Source organism: Monodon monoceros, unplaced genomic scaffold (genome assembly GCF_005190385.1).
Source record: "Monodon monoceros isolate NGI ecotype Baffin Bay Population unplaced genomic scaffold, NGI_Narwhal_1 Super_Scaffold_2, whole genome shotgun sequence".
Classification (NCBI taxonomy): Eukaryota; Metazoa; Chordata; class Mammalia; order Artiodactyla; family Monodontidae; genus Monodon; species Monodon monoceros.
In genome coordinates, this window is record NW_021703776.1 from 20086741 (window position 1) to 20110081 (window position 23341).

The window sequence follows — 23341 nt, forward strand, 5'->3', positions numbered from 1 at the left end:
CCAGGGTATCGTTTCTTTGAACCTGAACCTAAGCCCTGAAGATGCAACATTATTTGCAGCAAACGTTTCTTCTTGAAAAACCACCTGGGAAATCACAGAGTTCCCCCTTCTTTAAAGTTTTGATTGATCAATGCTGGGAAGGCCCAAAAGTCACTTTCCACTCCCTTATCAAAATCAAAACAAAGGATTTTTGAGACAGATGAACATCAAAGGCTCAACTGCCCAGAATGTATTCCAATTCACCCTGAGGAAGTTGGGCAGGACACCCGAGGATCACTTGGTCTCACGCCTCTTGCTGGCCGGCACAGGTGGTCTCTGGGTTGGTGGTGACGGGCTTGATGCTTTGGAAAACAGTGGGCTCTCAGTTCATTGCTCACAGCCTGAAAGCAGACCCCTACCCTCTCGCACTTCACATCCGAAGTGGCATGTCCCCTAAATCACGGATACTGTTCACCCAGAAACACGTCTCACAAACGTGGGGACAAACCGTGCAGCTGTTAAGTATTTATACGGTGGTTTTCCTGACGGCCATGATTCATCTTTTCTTTCTCATAACGCGAGAACTTCCACGAGCCTCCAGTCTTGGTGGAACCCCTACCCAGGTGATGAATCTTTTTAGGCAGGTGAGATATGAATAAAGCATAGAGAACGACCCTCCCCCACCCCCTGCAGCCCTGTGCCGGAGGAGTTGCAGAGTCTGGGCAGCTGCTCCTCCACGCCCTGCTCTGATGAGATGATACCAAGGGTACCACTAGCGTCCCAGCCTTTCTACTGAAGGTGACTTACTGTGCGCAACCCTTAAGCCAGAAGCTGGAGGACTCGCTAGAAGAAGCAGTGACCACCTAGAGGGGTGGGATAGGGAGGGTGCGAGGGGATATCGGTATATATGTACACGTAGAGCTGATTCACTTTGTTATACAGCAGAAACTAACACACCATTGTAAGGCAATTATACTCCAATAAAGATGTTTAAAAATCAAGCAGTGCAACTCCGCCACCGAGACCTTGCCCACCTTGCCCCGGGGGCTGTCCCTCCGCCCTTCAGCCAGTGGCCCCGGATGAGGGTGGCAAAGCCCAGATTCCGAAGAGGGGAAGGTCACCCCTTCAGCACCAACCTTCACAGGCTGGCAGGGGGCACAGGCTGCGCGTCTGGCGGTGCCCACCAACCACCCCGGCCCAGCCCGGGAACCACCTAGGTATAAAGGACTCCGACTCCCTCGCCTCCGCTGCCCCTGCCTAACCCCCCCACATCCACCCCCCACCCCTCCCCGACGCACGCCTACAGCACCTGGGCCTCCGCCTCCGGCCCCAGCGGCCACTAACGCCGCCCGCTGTGCCCGCAGCCACGGGAGCACGTCCTTCCCGAGATCGAAGTCGGAGACCAGACGGAGGGCCATTGCCCGGACGCGGCCACCAGGCAGCTCTGGGGCCCTGTGCCGCGGGCATTCCCGGCCCTCCGCGCGCCACCGCGCCCGCCCCTCCTTCCTCTCCCCCGCCCGCCGCTTTCGGTTCCGCCGCGGCCGAGCGGGAGAAGCCCCAGCACCGCCTCCTCCCGGCCCGGCCCGCGCCGCGCACGTGAGCCTCGAGCTGCGCACGCTGGGCCGGCGGGGGGATGGGGGGAGGGGGAGCGACGAGGGCGCGGGGACCAGACCCCGCCGGGCCGCGAGCCCTCGACTTGCACCCTCGCGGCGGAGGACAGAGAGGGAGGGAGGATTTGTTTTTTAAAGAGGCGTGGAGATGTTGCTGGACCAATGGTTTCCAAACTATGCTGCATATGACGTGCGTGCTAGGCGTTTGGGGGTTTTTTGTTTGTTTGTTTGTATTTTAATCCCCAGGTGAGTCCACTGTGCAGCAAACTTTAGAAACCAGTTGGCTAGAGAGAGGTATTACTAGCTGGGTCACCTGAGAAGGTTCAAGGTCATCACCGGGGCAGAAGCAGGCGGTGGCTTGGGCCTATTCAACCCAATTTCAGGGTGGTGGTATTTTATTAGTAGTACTTAAGTAGAAAGTAGCAGCGAGGTGTATGTGAGATGATTCTATTTTAACAGAGATTCGGAGACACTGGAAAGGGTCAATCAGCTCAACACAAACAGGTCTTCTGCCTATTTACGGGGCTCCCTACACTGGCTGCAACGAAGCTGAATTGCTGAAGATTTCCTCTGCACTTACTCTTTTAAAAGTGCTCTCCTTCCAGGGGCACCTGTGGTGTGGGGCACCGTCTCATCCCCATACCTATAAATAAGTCCAATGTTTTCTTAATCTTGCCACTCAGGTTTCTTTTCATTAGAGAGTGTACCATCAGTATTGCTTGCTGCACCTTTGGCACTGCAGATCCAATCCATCCTGAACATCAATGCCAAGTTATTACTGTCCCTAAAACAAAGCTGTCCTCATGGCCCCTGCAGAAGACTTTGAGTAACAGCTGACTGCAGGATAAAGTGCCTATACTTTACCTGACCCTTCCAGCCTTTTCACCTAGACCTTTGGCTCCAGGTTGGACTGATTCTAGAACCCTCTGATTCCACCCACTTGCCTCCAAAAAAAATCACCAGACCCTTCCAATCTGGATCCACAAAGCTTTCTCACAGCTTCAGCCCCTAGCGACCTTCCTAACCCTGAACTCCTAGACAGATGTTGCTAGTACACCTCATTTGACAATCAAATACTGCATGGAGCCGTGAATTGAATCTTGAGTCTTGCACACCCCTCTGCAGCGGCTAACAGAGCAGCCAGAAGGTGCTGCACTGTTACTGAAGAGTGAGTCAGTAATGGACCAAGGGGTGCTTTGTCACATGTCTCACAAAGTGAGGGTCTGAAAACTACCCTCTGTTTTACAGTGCAGACTCCTAGGCTCTAGTCTAGACCTGGGCAAGGCACAGAAATGTGCATTTCAGTCAGAGCCTCAGGTGATTCTTAGTCTCGCTAAGATTTGAAAACTTCTCTAAATAAAGGTAAAAGAGACTCTTGATTTCGCCCTACTGACACGTTTCTCCGGCTGCGGTGGTGGATGATTTCAGGTAGCTCTCCGCTACTCACCACCACATTCGTAGGAAAGTCATCCTACCTGTAAAGTGCATGAAGCTTTAACAGAAACGCTTACTGAGACTGCTGATATTGCTGGTGCGAAGAAGGGTGGCCACTGAAGTAAGGGGGAGATACTACAACGAATGTTTCCTACCAAATGGAGCTGGTTGCCTTTGTCATATAGAAACACCTTCACTTTCCTATTTTAAAAATTAAGTCAGTTTCTGTTGATTTTTTTCTCAGTTAGCCTCTTTTTACCAAGCAAAACTGATTTTATAGTCTTCATCAAGCAGTGATTATATAAAAATTCCCTTCAAAATAAATTTAAATAAAAAAGAACATAGAGAAGGTGAGAAATAATAACTAAGATACCAGAGAGACATGGCCAAAGCCATGAAGGTAGTATATGAATGGCTGAGCTTTGGAGATAATTCACTAAGGAAAAGACTAGTGAATGGTGACTTACTGGTTTACAACTTGTGAAAGATTAACAGAAAAAGAATGCTGATGGATTATCCTTGAACTCTAAAGAAGGCAGAACTGGAAACTGTCCTATCTTCTTTAGTTAAAAAGCTGCTTCATTGATGGATGTGTTAACTTGACTGTGGTAATCATTTCACCATGTATATTTATATCAAATCATCACATTATACACTTTAAATATTTGCCTAAAAAAAGAGAAAAGAAAAGAAAGCTGCCTCAGAATCCTTAAGCACTGGAACTGAGTTTTTTTGGGGTTTTTTTTTGCGGTACGCGGGCCTCTCACTGTTGTGGCCTATCCCGTTGCGGAGCACAGCCTCCGGACGTGCAGGTTCAGTGGCCATGGCTCACGGGCCCAGCCGCTCCGCGGCATGTGGGATCTTCCCGGACCGGGGCACGAACCCGTGTCCCCTGCATCGGCAGGCGGACTCTCAACCACTGCGCCACCAGGGAAGCCTGGAACTGGCTTTTGAATAGAATAGAAATATTTCTATTTCTTGGGGATTTTAAGAATTAACCATCATCTTCCTTAAAATCATAGCATAGCATAGAGTTGGAGACCTAAAGATTTTATAATCAAGACCTTTATTTTAGAGATGAGGGCACAGGCTCAAAATGGTGAAATGAATGTCTGGTCTAAAGTAGCAAAGCTAGTAAACCACGATGTTGGGATCAGAACACAGGTCTGCTGCTATTGGTGTTTGTGTTGATTATGTCCAGTGAACTGACTTAGAAGACTCAAATTACCTTACAGCCTGAGGATTCCGAGTTATGCAAATACCACACCCCGACTCGAGTAGAATTCTGGGACCACAGTGAGAAATCACAGAACTTGAATCACATGTTTTCCTCAAAATAGTCTAAGTTCTTTGTAATTTCATCTTGAGTTTTAGAGTTGAAGGAAACTAAAGGAATTGGAAATGTGGGTTGAATGGATCATTTGTAAATGAAAATAGTTAATCTAATAGAGACATTAAAATGAAAAGTTCCACTCTGTTCTCCTAACCAGAAAGAACGTCTGGAAACGAGAAACAATACAAGTGGATTCTGAAGGAGTTAGAAAATGGCCTATTTAACAAATCTAGTCCAAAATTCTAAAACTACAAGGAATCTAAGGAAAGGACTAACGAAATCATTACTAGGTTTGAAATTGGCATTCAGTGGAGCAATAAATATGCTAAAAGAACATTTTTGTTAATAAACTCATGTGGTTGAAATTAAGTAGAAGTGAATCAACTAAAAACCAAACCTTGCATTTTGGAGGCTAATCCTTTGAAAGCACAGCTGAGAATGTTTTCCTTAAAATTAATAGAGGTTACCAGAAAACCCATTAGAATCTAAATAATGCATGAGTAAGGTTCCTCTGAACTTTCTAGGAAATAATAATTGAAGTTTTGTAACTAAGATGCTAAAGCACTTACAATGAGGTGACTTCTTATGTAGGTATTAAGAATGCTGCTTCCCTACAGTAATCTATTTCTAGCAGATATATTTAATATGTTTTTAAGTAAATATCTAAGGTGGTGATCATTATGACACCCCCCATCCATTTGCCCCCAGTCAGGTGTTAACATTTCGTCTTGCCAGTGACTGACTGGGAATGGGCATGAGCATCAGTCAGGATTAGGCGCACCAGAAGTTATTGACAACCCAAATTAACAATGAACTGAACACACAGGTCTTATTTTCTCACCTATCTGGAGGTAGGTAGTCCAGTGCTTGTGAGGGCAGGTCTCTGAAATCAGGAATCCAGGCTTCTTCCAGCTTTTTCTTCTATCAGCTCTTTGAGTATATCCTTGTCCTCATGGTCTAAGGTGACTGTGAAAGCTTCAGCCATCTTGTCTGCATTACAAAAGTCAAAATGGAAGAAGGGAGATAAAAGAGGATGCTGCCTTCCTTTTAAGAATACTTCCCACAGGTTCTACATAACATTTTTACTTAAATTTACAAGGAAATAATTTACAAGGAGTCTTTTAAATGACTAGTCATACGCCCAGATAAAAATCGCGATAATATTACTAAAGAAAGTGGGGAGAACCGATGCTAGAGGCCTCTAACATGGCATGAAGTCCAATTCTGGACAATGGGTTGTAAGGAAACCTCTACTACGGTATTTCTGGGAAAGATTTCTCTATTCCTAAAAAAAGGAGACATGGGAAAAGAAGGTCCTTTTCAGCCTTTATATATTTCAAGGGCTGGATATGATTCCTGGAACTTCACCAAACCTGCTACCAGTCTGAAGAGGGAGTCAACAGATGGAAGTGGGCAGAGCCCAGAGAACTGCAGAGAAAGGGGGCCTTGGCCTGTCATTCTTGAAGCCAGCCCTACCTCTGGCCTTTTTGATATTAGAGATAACAAACTTCCCTGCTGTTTAAACAAAATTGAGTCAGACTTTTATTTCACTTGAGGCCAAGGTTCTCAATTTTAAAGGCCTATCATTTCAGAATTTTGGTAACTTCCACCAGAGTGCTCCGATCATAATAGGTTTTGAACACATTAGGGCACATTGCCCTATATTTTTGTATTGTTCTTATTAACATAAAATGAAATAACGTTAAAGGAGTAGGCTTGGGGGAAAAAACCCAGATGAGCAAAAAGTTAATTCCAGATCCCTGATAACTTAAGAACCTTTGGATCAGATCACACTTGAAACTCGTTCTATCAGCAGACTTTTTAATTATATGAGCCAACAAATTTCCTTTATTACGTAAGCCAGTTTGGATTGGATTCTCAGTTATTTCTGCTAAAAGCACCCCAAGTTGGGGACTCTCAAACTTTAATGAGCACACAAATCACCTGAGGATCTTGTTAAACCGAAGGTTCTGATTCAGCAGGCTGGGGTATACATTTTAACAGGCTCCCAGGTGATGCCAGTGCTGGTGGTCCACAGCTGACACTTTGAATAGCAAAGTTCTGCTACCTCATGCAAGGGTCTTTCCACCTGTATATTGCTACCTTACTTTCACCACAGAGAGGGCCAGGTGGGGTAGGCTTGGATGGGTTAGCTGTGGAGATACCCCAGAACTGAAGGTCTAGGTCCAGAGAGAAGTCTAAAATGGGGGTGAGTACTGAGTCCATAAGTTAGAACAAGACCATGGGCCACAAGTTCTAGTAGCAGACCACAGAAAATCAGAAACTGAAGGGAGGAGATTTTAGGAAAATGAAAAGGATCTTAGCCCAGGACTTCTAGAAAGAAGAGCCTGGACAAAGATTAAAGTGCTAACACTTTATAAAGAGGAATGCAAACACAGGCAAGAAGAGAGGTAAAGCAAGGCAGTGAATCATAATCTTCATTTTAACAAGACCCCCGAGTGATCCATGTGCGTGTTAAAGTTTGAGAAGCAATGTGCTAACTACCATACGCTTTAAATAAGAGTTGTTTTCTTTCTTTGTTTGTGACTGAGTTATTGAGTTCCAAGCCTGTGTTGATTTGGTGTAGAGTAGAGATTTCACTCCAAGATGCAGGAGACAACGGGAGAGTACAAGCGTCTTCCAAAATACACCCACTCTGTGCACATCACAACACAGTGACCCTAAAAATACAGGGGTTTCCTTCTTTATCTGTGTTCAAACTTTTCAGTGTTTTACTTAATGTGGCTTCAGCAATAATATTAGAGATACACACAATAGGAAATGAAAAAAGATGTGGCCTTTCTGGAGAATTTTTAAAAATACACAAGATGTTCAAGGCAGATAATTCATATGTCCCTAAATCATCATTTCCAAGTTCTGTTATGATAGGATGTTTTTGCAGTCATTTTGAAATTCTGTCCTAAAAATGAAAGTGAAGCACATTGACATCCAACACACTTTCTCCATCTAAGAAAGGAATCTTATTTAGATACGTTTAAAAATAGACAAAAGATATAGTCCTATTTCTTACCAGTTACAAATGGAATTCTAAAGACTGTCTCAACTGTTAACAATAGTTATCTCTGGGAAACGCAACTAGATGAAGTTTTTTTTTTAAAACCTTAGCCACACATTAATTAATTTTTTTTTTTTTTATTTTTTGCGGTACGCAGGCCTCTCACTGTTGTGGCCTATCCCGCCGCGGAGCACAGCCTCCGGACGCGCAGGCTCAGCGGCCATGGCTCACGGGCCCAGCCGCTCCGCGGCATGTGGGATTTTCCCGGACCGGAGCACGAACCCGTGTCCCCTGCATCGGCAGGCGGACTCTCAACCCCTGCGCCACCAGGGAAGCCCCACATATTAATTTTTTTAATTTTAAAAACTAGCTTAAATTTTTAGAAATTTTTTATCTTCACTCTGATTTTGGTAATAAAATTATTGTTCAAGCTTTAAGGAACATCTTGATGACAATTTGTGGCAATTTTTGTCCTGTGTAGTTGTAGTTGGCTTTATGCTTAGGGATGTAGTATATTGTTTTTACATGTTTTCTTGGAGAGCTGACACCATTTAGCAGTAGTGATTGATAGCATAACTGTTTAAATATGCTTTCTTATCATTTACAATGTTAGTGTGAGAGCACTCTCCCTGCAGTTTGTTGAAAAGACTGACATAGATCTTTTAAGGAAATGTTCTAGAGAATAATAGCCCTATGATTAGAAGGGAGATAAAGGGCTGACATTTAACAAGACGGGCTAGACAACATTTTGAATCCATTCTAAAGGAATTATACCTGATTTAATCAGGGCATAGGGAAGAATTGGGGTGAAATGTTCAGAAAGGTGCTAAACATTTCTGACGCCAAGAATGCTTCCCCAAGTTCCTTTTAAAGTTTAGCAGATGAGTAAATATTAACTGTGTTGAATTACTCTATCTCAAATAGGAAGAATAATGGGATGTACAAAATATGAAGAGAGGGACTTCCCTGGTGGCGCAGTGGTTAAGAATCCGCCTGCCAATGCAGGGGACATGTGCTCGATCCCTGGTCTGGGAAGATCCCACATGCCGCGGAGCAAATAAGCCCATGTGCCACAACTACTGAGCCTGTGCTCTAGAGCCCGAGAGCCACAACTACTGAAGCCTGTGTGCCTAGAGCCCGTGCTCCGCAACAAAGAGAAGCCATTCTAGTGAGAAGCCCGCGCACAGCAACGAAGACCCAACACAGCCAAAAATAAATACATACATACATACATTTATAAAAGAAATATGAAAATATCATCGAAAAAGTTTATAATCATGTGAAAGTTGGGTGGCCATCTCTAATACCCGGATTTTGGTATTACTTGTAAAGACCAGAAGGGAAAAATGTTGTTATATTCTATCTCAGTCAGAAAGCACTCCATTTTGAAGTGGCTTCTTAGAGTTTTCTGTTCTTATGTCAACTATCATCTTAACAGAAACAATCGGCTCACTTAAACATAGATGTTGTTTTCCCCTTTCTTCTTCTCCTTCCTCCTTTTCTCCCCTTATTCTCTTCCCTTCCTCCTCCACTGCCCTTTCCCTTTCTGTTCCCAAACAATTCCATCCTGAAACCATCAGGTGGGGCACAACATCTGTACAGCTAGGGTTGAGGGCAGGATGTTGGCCAAAATTTGTACTTCAGAGCCCAAGCAGGGTGAAGAGGGTGTTCGGCAGGGGTGGGGGGGTCACCTAGCATGAGGTGTCGGAATCCAATCAGGGGGAGCTGGGCAGGTAGGCAGGGTGGTTGTTCAGTATGGGGTATCAGATTGCAAGTGGCTTGGGGAGGGCATCTGCACAGGGGTGGGAACAGAGATGGGAAATTGGCTATTTACATGTGGACTGATCAGTTAAGTAAATATATTAAGAATAATGTGAGTCATGTTTCTCACTGTCAGGCTAGGGTATCACAAGAAAAGAGAAAAAGGCTAAAGTGAACTCTATAGTGTTGGATTGGCCTTGGAAGTATTGGTGTAAACTTATAGTTTTCATTAGATAGAGAGATGATGATAGATAGATAGAAATGTAGATGTAACGTAAATGGATGTACGTGTATATGCATATACACACGTTCTGTCCATTGAAAGCCTGGGAGCAGCAATACCCACGATATCATTTAAACTGCCTGGCATGAGAAAGAACAAGATGAGGCTGAAACATCTCCTAGTGCCAGAAAGCCAGAATGTGCTTCAAGAATAATGGAGACATGTCAGGTCATAGCTGCCAGTGTGAAGGGGGTCCCCACTGGCCACGTCTGGGACAATTTGAGCATCAAAATGAACAATTATAATAAAGGATTGTGAAAAGATAAAAGATTGTTAAAAGATAAAAGGCACATTAAAATTTTAAGAGTTTATCTGAACAAAAATCCATTTGAAATTGGGCAACGTCAAACTAAAAGTGGTTAAGGGCACTCCACTAGGGAAAAAAGTTTATAGAGAAGAAGCAGAAGTAACATAAGGAAATTATTGATTGGCTCTAGCTTCGAACCTGTTTGGCTATTTGTGATTGGTTGTTCTTAGGTTTTGATTTCATAATCTTGAGGCATTTACGGGCTTAGATTCTGGTTTGCTTACATAGGCTGCCACAGCATTAGATCCGCCTCAGTCTAATGGCCTCTCTGTTTAATTAATATAACAAATCTATTAAATAAAACGGAAAACCATGGGAATACACACACATATAATACACATATAGAAAGTTTGATGCAGAACAGGATGTCTAGCTAGTTTCCAAGTACCACCCCACAAAATACAGATTAAGCCTCAAATATATCACCTAAATCAAGGGATCAAACTAAACAACATCAGTAATGACACAAACAGAAGTTATAGCATAAAATCACTACCCAAAAATGATAACGTCATAGACTTAGAGAACGAACTTATGGTTACCGGGGGGAAGGGTAGGGGGAATGGATAGTTGCGGAGTTTGGGATCAACATGTAACCACCGCTATATTTAAAATGGATAACCAACAAGGACTTACTGTATAGCACAGAAAATTCTGCTCAATGTTATGTGGCAGCCTGAATGGGAGGGGAGTTTGGGGAAGAATTGATACGTGTATATAGATGGCTGAGTCCCTATGCTGTGCACCTGAAACTATCACAACATTGTTAATCGGCTCTACTCCAATATAAAACAAAAAGTTAAACAAAATGACAACCTTAATGTAATCATGAGGAAACATTAGACAAACCCAATTGAAGAACGGTCTACAAAATAACTGGGCTGTTATCTTTGAAAGTGTCAAGGTCATGAAAAACACTGGAAGACTGAGAAACTGTTCCAGACAGAAGGAGGCTGACGAAACATGACAGCTAAATGCTGCATATGATCATGACCTGGATACTTTGCTATAAAATTTATTATTGGGTCTAAATGCTGGAGAGGGTGTGGAGAAAAGGGAACCCTCCTACACTGTTGGTGGGAATGTAAATTGGTGCAGCCACTATGGAAAAGTCTGGAGGTTCCTTAAAAAACTAAATATAGAGTTATTATATGATCCAGCAATCCCACTCCTGGGCATATATTTGGAAAAGATGACAACTTTAATTTGAAAAGATACATGTACCCCAACGTTCATAGCAGCACTATTTACAATGGCCAAGACATGAAAGTAACCTAAGAGTTCATGGACATATGAATGGATTAAAGAAGATGTGGTACATGTATACAATGGAATATCACTCAGCCATAAAAAAGAAATGAAATAATGCCATTTGCAGCAACATGCATGGACCTAGAGATTATCATAATAAGTAAGTCAGACATAGAAAGACAAATACCATATGATATCACTTATATGTGGAATCTAAAAAAAGTGATACAGAGACTTCCCTGGTGGTCCAGCAGTTAAGACTCCCCACTCCCAATGCAGGAGGCCCAGTTCGATCCCTGGTCAGGGAACTAGATCCCGCATGCATGCCACGACTAAGAAGTCCACATGCTACAACGGAGATCCTGCGTGCTGCAACTAAGACTCAGTGCAGCCAAAAATAAATAAATAAATATTAAATAAATCTTTTAAAATAAATAAATAAATAAAGTGATACAAATGAACTTATCTACAAAACAGAAATAGACTCACAGAAAACAAACTTATGGTTACCAAAAGGGAAGTAGGGGGAAGGGATAAATTAGGAGTTTGGGATTAACAGATACACACTACTATATATACAATAGATAAACAGCAAGGACCTACTGAATAGCACAGGGAAGTATAATCAATATTTTGTAACAAGCTATGATGGAAAAGAATCTGAAAAACTATAGATATAAATACGTGTAAGTATAACTGACTCGCTTTGCTGTACACCTGCAACTAACACAACATTGTAAATCAACTATACTTCAATAAAATAAATAATAATAAAGTTCATTATTGGGTCAACAGAATAAACTTGAACAGGTCTGAGAATTAGGCAGTAGTGATATTTCAAGGTTAATTTCCTAATTTTGATTGTTGTACTATAGTTATGTAGGAGAATGTTCTTGTTTGTAGAAAATACATACTAAAGTATTTGGAAATAATGGGACATATCAGCAATTACTATCAAATCGTTCAGAAAAATAATTATTTTGGTGAAACTCCCAACTTTTCTGTAAGTTTGTGATTGTTTCAAGATGAAAAATATTTTTAAAAGCATAAATGTTATCAGAATGATTGGTTTTTCTAAAGTCTTATTAATGTTTTTTCCATAGAAGGAAATACCATCTCCTGTTGTCTTAACAGCGAAATTTAAATAGTGACATGAGTAGATTTGATTTAAAACAGTGAATTATCAGAAGATGCACAGGTTTTTAATTAGATTGCATTTACAGAAATGCAAAGAAAATTACTAAGTACTCTTATGCTCTGTGAAGTGAATTCTCCAAAACCGGCTAAAAAGAAACCATAGTCAAATAAAGGGAGAAGTATGATGGAAAATTATATTTTCACCTCTTACATGACTATCTTTTTTCCTTTATAGGAATCTTCCATTAACTGCTCTTAGGAAAAAAAAAAATTGCCAAAATTAAACATTTCTTTTCAGAGCAATCAGATGACTATTTCATAGGGAAATTGATGTCATAAATAAATACATAAAAGGAGTAAATAATAGATACTACAGATACATTTTCATTAAAAAATGCACACATTGAATTTAATGAACAGCCCTTATCCATTTAAAAAGAAATGTATAACAGATATCTGTGTGTGCAGCAGATTTTTAATGTCCCACTGCCATGTGTTCTGTACATAGGTTTTTGTTTTCCTTTCAGATTTCTAAAAACAGTGGAAACCATGAGAGAGAATATCTGAAGCAATTCATTAAAATCTTGGCAGCCGCACCCGCAGCTCCTGCTTCCCTGAAAGCTGCCTTTACCGAAGCTGCAATTCCCTCCACAGAAGACTATTGTCACCGCCTTCGGAGGGGCAATTCCTGGAGGAACCACTTCAGCCAATCTAGAGTCTTGAATAAACAAAACTGTGTAAATGAATTGCCATCTCGAAGGCGGTGGATTAGTGTGCTCTTTAGAATGTTCCTGGGAAAATAAATCTGATTAAAATGAAATATTTTTGCTGTACAATGTGATGCTCCAATTCAGTGGATTCTGGGGTCTCTCCAGTGTCAGTTGTATGGGGAAGGGAAATGACAGGCTGTCCCTCAGCTGTTGAATCAGACGAACCTCTTTTCTTGGACAAGATTTTACAGTGAAAATATGTTGTAGGTGATCTAAAATGAAAGAATTTCTCCTTGCCGAGAACTTCGCATTTTCTGCCTTTTTCACCTGTTTGCGGTTCTGGTTGTTTTTTGTTTTTTTTTCAGTTACTCTCCCCTCCACTGGGCTTTGGTAATTAGGGCTGGGAATTTCCTGATTCCAGTGTTCCACGGTAGCCTTTTCCCTCCCTCCAGTTTCCTCCCAGTGGCCTATCTCTTTGGTGTCTTTGTTCTCAGAACAAAATAGTCCCTGCAAGCATTGATCAAAGTTTTATGAATACACACTGACTCATTAACTACTTGAAGATCTTCTTCATTTAAGTAGCTTCTTTTTTTTTTTTTTAATTTCTTGGCTGCGTTGGGTCTTCATTGCTGATGCGGGCTTTCTCTAGTTGCGGTGAGCAGGGGCTACTCTTTGTTGCGGTGAGTGGGCTTCTAATTGCAGTGACTTCTCTTATTACAGAGCACCGGCTGTAGGTGCGCAGGCTTCAGTAGTTGCAGCACGCGGGCTCAGTAGCTGTGGCATGCGGGCCCTAGAGCGTGGGCTTCGGTAGCTGCGGCAAGAGGGCTCTAGAGCACAGCCTCAGTAGTTGTGGCCCACAGGCTTAGTTGCTCTGTGACACGTGGGATCTTCCTGGACCAGGGATCAAACCCGCGTTCCCTGCATTGGCAGGCGGATTCTTAACCACTGCGCCACCAGGGAAGTCCCTAAGTAGCTTATTTTTAAATTTTGGTGATGGTTTATTTTTTATTTATCTTACCATGAATCGCAATAGACAAAGGAAACATGACTTGAGGCATAGAAAAAAAATCCATATCATAGAAAATCTTTCTGAAAAAGATTTTACTGCACCAAAAAATAGAAAGAGAAAAGGAAGCCTCTGAACCATTCTCTGCGTACATGCCAATAATACAGACTACTTCAGAGAAATAGAAACAAGCCCAGCGCTTTCAAGAGGATCCAAGCAGTTAATCACCAAAATGACTATGTCTCAGTCCTCTTAAAGATCCCTGTTGGGCTTCCCTGGTGGCGCAGTGGTTGAGAGTCCGCCTGCCGATGCAGGGGACGCGGGTTCGTGCCCTGGTCCGGGAAGATCCCACATGCTGTGGAGCGGCTGGGTCCGTGAGCCATGGCCGCTGAGCCTGCTCGTCCGGAGCCTGTGCTCCACAACGGGAGAGGCCACAACAGTGAGAGGCCCGCGTATAGCAAAAAAAAAAAAAAAAAATCCCTGTTATTTACTGAAAATAATTTAATAGGTGGAAGTAGTGAGATTTGTAGGTAATTTTTGAAAGATGTTTATTGAGGGTTCCATGAACGTTCCCCCTTATGTTCACTTAATTTTTTGAAATATTTAATTTAAACCCTCTTCATTCTCAAAAATCCAAACTTTTTCCAAATTTTGAGCTTACCTCCTCTGATGCAGAATTTTTCTTTAAAAAGATGATCTGTATCTATGTCATTATAGTCAAGGCTGGTCTCTCGGCCTTGACTGGAAGAGAGACTAGAGACAAACATATGCCAATGGGAAAGAGGTATCTCTCTGTCCTGTGTGGAATCAGAACACCATCAGAATGCTTGGTACTAATGGCAGCCTGAAGCCTGTAATGTGCCACCTTTCCCCTTAGGGCCTCCTAATCTGTGTCCAGCTTTCCAAACGTCCATCTAATCTGTGTCCACCCCTGGGAGCAGATAGTACAGTTCCCAGTCAGGGCGTTCTCTGATAGTATCAAAACCTCGCAGCTTAAGAAAAAGCTTGATATCTACACCAGGTTGGCCAAACGCTCAGCTGAGTCTCAAGAGGGTGAAGAATTTCAGGTATTAAAAAAAAAAAAAAAGCAAAGCAAAAGGGTGACCTACTCAGTACTCGACTGAGAGTTAAGAAGCCTAAATTCTTGTTACAGCCCTAGCATCAGGTGGCTCTGTGACCTTGGGCAAGTCACTCAAATTTCCTGGACTTGGTTCTCTTATTTGTAAAATAAAAGAAGTTGGACTATGATTCCCAATGTCCCTTTTTATAAACAGTTCCATGATTCTTAACTGTAGTAGCAATAAGATAATCTAAAACAGATATCCACACACCAACCTCTGTCACCAAGTACATACGTGGAGAGAGGCTTAGGAGAAATAGTGCAACTCTAGTAACCAAGGAAACACGAAAATTTTAACAGTGAAATATACCCTGTATAGTCAGATAAGACACATCCTACAAAGCCAGTCAGGAAAATGGAATTGAGGACTAATGAATATAGAGAGTTTTAAAAAACAGTTCACTTCTACCCCCAATTCCCCCTGAAAAGGCAAACTGTAGGTTTACCCACAGACTATGGGATAAGTGCCTGAGAGTCCTTTGAAGGTAGTTAATCCCTTCTAAGATGCAAGCACTGTTGCTAATTTTTGCTTTAAAATGCCTTTGTCTAAAAGAAAAAAAAAAAAAGAATAAAGAGAAAAGAAAGTCTTTGTCAAGGTTCCTTTCGGTGTTAGAAAAATCTTAACTCCCTGTGGACTGATGATATGGAATCCAACCCTGCTGTCCTGTCCTTCAGTCAGAAGTCTGCAGTGTATTCTGTGAATAATCATCTCATTAAAAAATATATATTGGAGCAAATAAAAACACAGATGCCTCAGATGGCTGAGTCCACTCAGTTTCCTCTTTCTCTTTCATATATTTCCATATTAATTTTAAGCCATAGGTGAAAATTAAAGCCTGCTCTCTCCCAGTCTCTCTTTGATGTTGCAAAGATGAAAGGCTTCCTAAGGAAGGTTTCTTGAAAGGAATACTGATGCCAAGTACGATTGGTCCCCGGAATCTGACTGCTAAGACTGTGTGCGGACTGAAGTGCTCTGTGGGCCTCAGGAAGTTGGCCACACTGCCAGGCACTCTCCACCACAGCCTGGGGTGGGGATGGGGCTTCCTATTGGGAGCTGGGTCACCAAGAGCTGAACTTGGAACATACATCAGAGTTACATCCTGTTTAAGTGAAAGACAAGTTCTGTTTCCAGAAATTGCTTTTTGTCTGAGGAGAGGGAGAAGGAAGTGGGGTTGGATACTAGATAGCTATGGTTAGCTAACGTGCACCTGGCCCCTTGGAATGAGACTCTTGCAGGTGAACGGGTGAGGTGGGGGACTGGCCTGGGCATCTCCCTCTCTGAGCCATCTCTAGCACATTTCTCACCCTCACTTTTTCACCTCTCCCAATGTTCACTGGACAGCAGGCTGGACACAGGGAGGTCAAGAGGAAAAGGGGGAAAAGAGTTGTGGGAGAGGGTAGTAGAGACAAGAGATGGTAATGGTAAGGATCAAATCCTTTTCAGGCCTTCGTGTCCCTTTCTTCTCCATTGTGGGCCCCTCCTCCATCTCTGTAAGCGAACATCATGAGAGCAATAGAGAAAAGCTTTGTTTTCATGGCATACGGTATTAACCACAAGTTGGAAGAGCTCCCATTTGAGCATTTTACCTGGAATGAAACCGGAATCCCAGAGCGGAATAATTCCCCTCCCAAAATATAAGTTCTGAGCTGGCTCAGAGGAGCAGCCTGTAAGGAGTCAGAGGGATGAGCTCTGCTCTTGGTGATCAACCACTACCTACACCGCCCATAGGATGCCCAGCCCAGTCGCCACCTCGCTATTACCCTGTGAAATCCCAGTTCTCAGAGGCACATCTAATATGAATGGGAATCTCCTGCAGGGCTTGTTAAAATAAGGATTGCTGGGCTCCACATCCAGAGCTTCTGATTCGCATTTCTAACAAGCTCTGGGAGATGCTGGTGGACTGGGGAGCCACCCTTGGGAACCACCATCCCAGCACATAGCAGGCATTTAACAGACATCTGTTGTATATTTTCATAATGAGAGGTGAGGGATGAGTACTGTGGAATAGAAGAAAACAGCAGTCATTTCATTCTGGATTTCTGAGTTAATATGGATTTGTTTGTACTTTTCCTCAATTCCCCACGTTGTTGACACAATTTTAGCATGGTTACTGCAATTTTAACAATTTTTGGGAAACAGCAGTTGCTTTCCTCCTTGAAAGACAATGGACATTTAATAATGGGTTAAATGATGTTTTGGAAGAAACTAGTGTTTCCTATATATCTGTGATAGCCTTGCCTCTGACATAATTGACAATTGACATTATAGGCATTATGTCCATTGACTTTGATTTTCTTTCAGATCTTTAGGGAAACTTAGCAATTAAAAAGTTTCAGGTGATTTGCCAAGATTTACACAGGAAATTTTTTTTTTCAGAAACAAGCATTTCTGACCTGAAGAAATCTTTTCTGACTCAAGTGATCACTTTTGATCATAAGCCAGAAAAATATTAGAGTCTGCACAGTGGCATTCAGCATTGCTGATTCCTTCATGCCATTTCTTTAACTCATCTCCTTTACCTCAAAGCCTGAACACGAGGGAGTTCAGGCAAAGAAAATGGATCATTTAAAACCCACGTTTGTGGTTCCCAACCACCTCCTCTTAGACATAGATACATCGGGAAAAACAGAGCATGAAGAGCTAACCTCTATGTAATGAAAATGAATAATGCATATTCATCAATACATTGATAACTGGAATTAAGATTTGCCAGGACCACTGCAACAACAATATATTTTCTTGTAATTATATTTCTCCATGCTCAAAAAGCTTTATAGACTTTTCAAACGAATCTCTGTAACATCCCTCTGAGGAACAGGTGTAATTATTCCCTCTTCATAGATGGATCGGCAGACACAAAGGAAGGGCCTGAATCAGCCAGGAAGGAGATTCAGTTAAGGACCCAAATAATTCAGATGCGATCTGCCTCTCCTATCAATGCCATTTTCCTTTGATTCACGAAAATGTGTTGTAGGAAACTCCGAAGGCACTGTTTTTTCATTCTTCAGTGATGTCCCCAACTCTGTAGGGACATCCAAAAACAGGAAATGATGAGCACGAGTACAAGACTATGGAAACCAAAGTTTAATTTTCCTGGGTAATATGATCAAGGTCCTTCAATGCTGAATTCCATCAGTACCTGATCAGCCAGCACCATGCTTTTATTTGCATAAAGCCACACAAAGAGGAGGTAATATAAAACTAACAGACATGATTACAAGGCTGCAAATCTCTAAAAGTATCCAGCATTTGGTAAGTACTAATTTGAGAAGCAACTGGGGATTTTTCTGAATGACAATAGTTTTCAGAGCAACAGGCTTGGAAAATATGCTGTCTCTGGCCAGAAGCCAGATTCCTGATACGAAACAGCAGAGCCACAGACACTGGGGAGAGGAGAATACAGCAGCCTGAAAGCCTGCACTATGAACCCTCTTTCATGTTGTGCCGTATTTTGTTAAGAAGAGATTCATGCTACAAAACCGTGTCCTTTAGGAATTATTAGTCTTAATACACTAACCTTCTAAGCAATGGACACAATGGCAGGATCACGAACCAGAAGGCCTGGAAGGCTCCAGCTTCCACAAGGCCATGCACACCCCCAGCGCTGAGGTCTTCCAGCAGCAACAGCCCATTCCAGTTCTCCAGGTCTCCCTACCCGTCTCCTGAAAGCTCTCCTCCCCAGTGAACCTGAGACTGCAGGGAATGAAAGGCGACTGACTATGCTCTCAGTGAGTGGAGGTCTCAGAGTATAAAGCTCCAGGGTTTTCCTTTCTGTAAGTACTGTTCTTTACCAAGTGGAGTAAGTCTGAAGTGTGAAATTCTCCTATTCAAGGTGGGATGGGGCAAAAAGAAACAAAATTTTCAGAAAAGGCAGAGATTATAACATGAGTAATCTGCCATTGTAACAGGTGTTTGCCTTAAATTTCCAAAAATGAGAATAAAGGATGGCCTTATCTATGCCGTGTTCCTTTTAATATTTTACAATTGAGAAGGTGATGTGCTCATGTACAACTACCTATAAAGACTGACTATATAAAGATACAAACAGGTATTCAGAGGGAGACAGTTTACTGTTCTAATCAAATAAAGCTTACAGCTTAGTTAATCACGCACATTTGACGTTACACTTCATTGTTTGTGCTGCATGGCAATAAGATACAACAGGAAGGAGGTCACTGAAATGACTGTAATGAGTATTTTTTGATATAGCTTAAGATTTTCATTTTTTTTTTACTTTGATAGTTGAGTATCTTTTACCACAATCAATATTATCAGTTTTCCATAATGCCATGAGGTTTTTTTTTTTTTTTTGGCTGTTGGGTCTTCGTTGCTGCACGCAGGCTTTCTCTAGCTGCGGTGAGCATGGGCTACTTACTCCTCATTGCGGGTGCGTGGGCTTCTCATTGCAGTGGCTTCTCTTGTTGGAGAGCACGGGCTCTAGGTGCACGGGCTTCAGGAGTTGTGGCATGTGGGCTCAGTAGTTGTGGCTCTCGGGCTCTAGAGCACAGGCTCAGTAGTTGTGGCGTACAGGCTTAGTTGCTCCACGACATGTGGGATCTTCCCGGAACAGGGCTCTAACCTGTGTCCAGGCATTGGCAGGTGGATTCTTAACCACTGCGCCATCAGGGAAGTCTAGGTGTTTTGTTTTTTTTTAAATCAGCATTCACACAGGTATGTTAGTACTGGGAAAAGAGACGAAAAGTGCTGGATCAAATTCCTTTTAACTCAGAAATTTCTTTGTCACCGCTCTCCACCACTTATGTCCCTACTCCTCATGTGTCTTCACCTTCCTAGTCCTTGTTATGTACATTGGCAATTTTTCTTAAACTTATCAGATGCAAAGAATTACCTACAGAAAGAAAAAAAAAAGGTTTCAGGCCCACCCACTTGATCTCCACGGGAACTGCTGAGGAAATCTGTGTATTTAACAAGGAGCACAGGTAATTCTTTGCAGGCAAGTTGAGGAAATACTGTACAATGGGGTCCATATTTTCCAAATCTAAATCAGAGCTCATAGTTTTTTTTTTTACTGGTTAGTGAATTTATTTACAACAAATGTTTTACTAAGGTATACTTGCCTTAAATACTTTTATAAATGAGGTGGAATATGAATTAATGGTTTAAAATTTAGGTATTAAATTGCATATTGACATATTTTATAAAATCCCTTGTTGGTTTTTCCAAAGAAGAAGATACCTCTACCTGAAATGAGAACCATCCAGGACAACTTGTCTGGCTGGGAGTTCTACTCTGAAAGGGGGTGAAGGTTAGGGGTGTCAATGGGGAAGGGCAGACAAGAGCAGTGGCACAGAAAAAGAAGAGGAGAATGAGAACAGATTGGATCCCAGACTGAGTGGGAAAATGAGAGAAAGTTTTGGAATTAAGAGGCCAGGACGATGTTGGTGATGGGGCAATCACTACTGAGTAGTCAGCATCTTCCACAGAATAGACCCTTGGTACCTGCAGCTATGGCTCCTGCTGCAACCAGTACACCCTTTGGATACAGAAAAAGGTTAGAGAAGACAAACACTATGTCTTCAGTTTCTTAAGTAGTTCCCATAAAAAATACCAAAGCAGATTTACCTTCAGAGCCACCCAAGGCAGAATTGGCTTTCAACAGCAAGATGGACTGTGCCCAAAGAAATATATATTCTTCCAGGAAGGAAGAGAAAAGATCATTTATTGTGCGCTTGCTCTGTATCAAGTACTTCTGAAGGAGCTCTGATGTGTGGGTCTAATATTCATACGGTAAATTCTTCTTCAGTGTCTGTCAAGTGCTGAACACTGGGTTAGGTGCTAAGAATACAGAAGAAAAAAAGGGATGGTTTGTGCCCTCATGAAACTTACATTGTAGTGAAGATAGACATTTAAAAATAAATACATAAATGTGAGTTGTATAGTGGGTTTAAAATTTATAGTCACCCACATGTGTTGGAATTTGCCTTTATCTTTTTCTCATGGAATTCAAACTTAGCTCTTGAGTCCCCTTTCTGCTGATGGAAGGAAAATTAACTCAACCTTGCCACTTGAAGATAGTTCAGTCCCTTTCTGTTTAAAACTACTAAATATTCATTATGATTCAAAGTTTTCTTCCTCCTTCTTCTGTTTCCCTTTTTCTTGAGGATGAGCCAACTTCCCCAAGAAATCTTAACTACCTTCCACCACTGGGGACATCTGTAGTGTCACTGTCTACACGATCCTTGTGGGGGGGTCACAGACATGCACCAGCTGAGGTACAGTTTACCACAAGTGGTATTTGGCAACCACTGCTGGTGGCCACGGTCCCTGCCATTGCTTCCAGCCTCAAGGTCTACATACTCAGTCTCTCCTGGTTCCCCGAGCCTCTTGGCATTTTGCCACCACCCTCAAATCCTTCAGAGGCTTAAAACCTCTCAGCAATTTCCTCCCGCCACCCAGGCATATGCAGGTTCTATAAAGCTGCCCTCAGTCCACCTGCCAGGACTCACTCAGCCCTTGCTGGCCAGGTGTCTATTGGCTGGGTGCTATTCCAAACTTGAGATTCACCTAAGTAAATCTGGGTATTGCAATTACCTCCCTTGGTTTTGCCCTGGTAGGGGACAGGGTGCCAGCACCCTTCTCAGCACCCATTAGCATCTATACTATTACCTCCTCTGAATCTCCTCTTCTTGTCTGGAAGACTCCCTGACCATAGAATTTTTACAACAAGCCTATGAAACTGGGACAAACGAAGGCTGAAGAAATAGCCCCAAACTCAGTTAAAGGTAAGAACCAAGTAAAGAACAGCATGTACACAAGATGACCTGACCAGGAATGCAGTCGTCCCCAGGGAGAAGAGAAGAGGAAGGAAGAATGGAATTTGACTTGGTTCTTAATCACAAGAGAAAAAGTTCCAAAGTGGAAATGATTATCCTGAATTGTCAAGTTCATGTTTTCCCATTCCCAGCTGGAAACCATGGTTTGTGTGTTATAAAGAATTTACTTATACACTGTTACATTCATGTACTCCTGACTTTTCTGACTATAAATCTTCCAAGACCTCTATAATTACAAATTGTGCCAACTGCTGTGAAGGAAAAGTAAAGGGTGCTCTGACACTATATAACAAGAGGCCCAATTTAGATTAGAGAGCAGGAAGGGACTGGGGCGCTAGACAAGTTTTCTCAGACTGATAGCAGCTGCTCACATGGACAAGCACACGTAACTCCATCACAGAGCACTCACAGCCAGCTGGGATCACCACCCAGACCTCTAGCTGTTATCATCAGTGCCCCAAATAATACCACCAAATTGGTGAAACCTGTTAATGATATGCACAAACATTTTCTTTAATGTTTAAAGCTGCCTTGTAACTACAGTGCAGGCATGTAAGCAAGTAAAATCCAGACTCTGGGGAAAGCTACAGGTCAAATATTCTGTTTTCTTCAACAAGTAAATTGCAAGGAGTAGAGAGAGAAGCAACATAGATTAAAGAGAAGTAGTCACAATGTGAGAGATTAGATCCTGATTCAAAAAAAGAAACTAAGAAAGTTGATGTTTATAAAACAATGGGAAAATTGAATACTAACTGCCTGTTTGATTATATTAATAAATTTTAGGCATGAAAATTGGTCATGTTTGTAATTATTTTAAAACTTTTTGTCTTCTAGAGAAATATGCTTCAAAATAATACAAAAGGGGGGAGTGGATGAGGGGAGGAATGGGATAAGATTGGCCTTAGGTTAATGGAGATTGGGGCTGAGTGATGGGAACATAAGAATTCATTATACTATTATGTCTATTTTTGTGCATATTTAAAATTCTCCACAATTAAAAGTAAAAACAAACAAAAAAGTCAAAAATTACCTAAAATCTGCCTTGCAATTCTACCCTTATATATGACTGTGTGTCACAAGTGTGTCACCTTTCCACGGTGTCAGTGGAAAGGAGCTGTCCTTTCTCTTTACGTCTAGGTATTAATGTACATACACATTATACTCATTTAGTCTTACATACATTTACTGTCTGTTGTCATTAAAGTGTCATGAAACAGGGATGGGTTCCACGTTGCTAAGTTCCACTGACATTTGTGTGTCATCAGACCTGCAGCTCATGTTTCTCACTTTTAGCTCCAAATAGTGATACTGTTGCTTGTAGCGTGGTGTTGTGAGCACTGATGGAGGCACAGTGAAAATAGTTTAGCATTACGCAGTATAATGGAAAGAGTTTGGAGACCTGGGCTGCTTTTGACTTAAGATCTGGGTATTAGTCCTGGCTCTGCCACTGGTTGGTCATGTGAAGTTGGACAACTTGGATGAGTCCTTTAACCTAGTTAGTCCTCAGTTTCTTCACCTGCAAATGAAGTGCTGAAACTGCTCTCCACAGTCCTCTAAGCTCTAGGACTCTATGATTCTATTAAGGCTTATTCTAAAATA

At 42.1% G+C, this 23341-nt stretch overlaps 1 protein-coding gene across 3 annotated transcripts in view; it reads right to left on the minus strand.

The window, feature by feature from the left end:
- The window catches only part of GSAP (gamma-secretase activating protein), a 90882-nt gene extending 85615 nt beyond the window's left edge, over window positions 1–5267 (minus strand). For 2 of the 3 annotated variants that reach the window (XR_003795096.1, XM_029232930.1), the window contains exon 1: window positions 1289–1674. Coding sequence is in view for 1 of the 3 variants with exons in the window: in XM_029232930.1 (XP_029088763.1) it covers window positions 1289–1397 (109 nt within the window). In the remaining 2 variants the exon portion in view is untranslated. Of the gene's footprint in view, window positions 1–1288; window positions 1675–5197 lie in introns of those variants that run through there. The other variant, XM_029232932.1, reaches the window with a different exon arrangement.
- Window positions 5268–23341: the final 18074 nt, after the last annotated feature.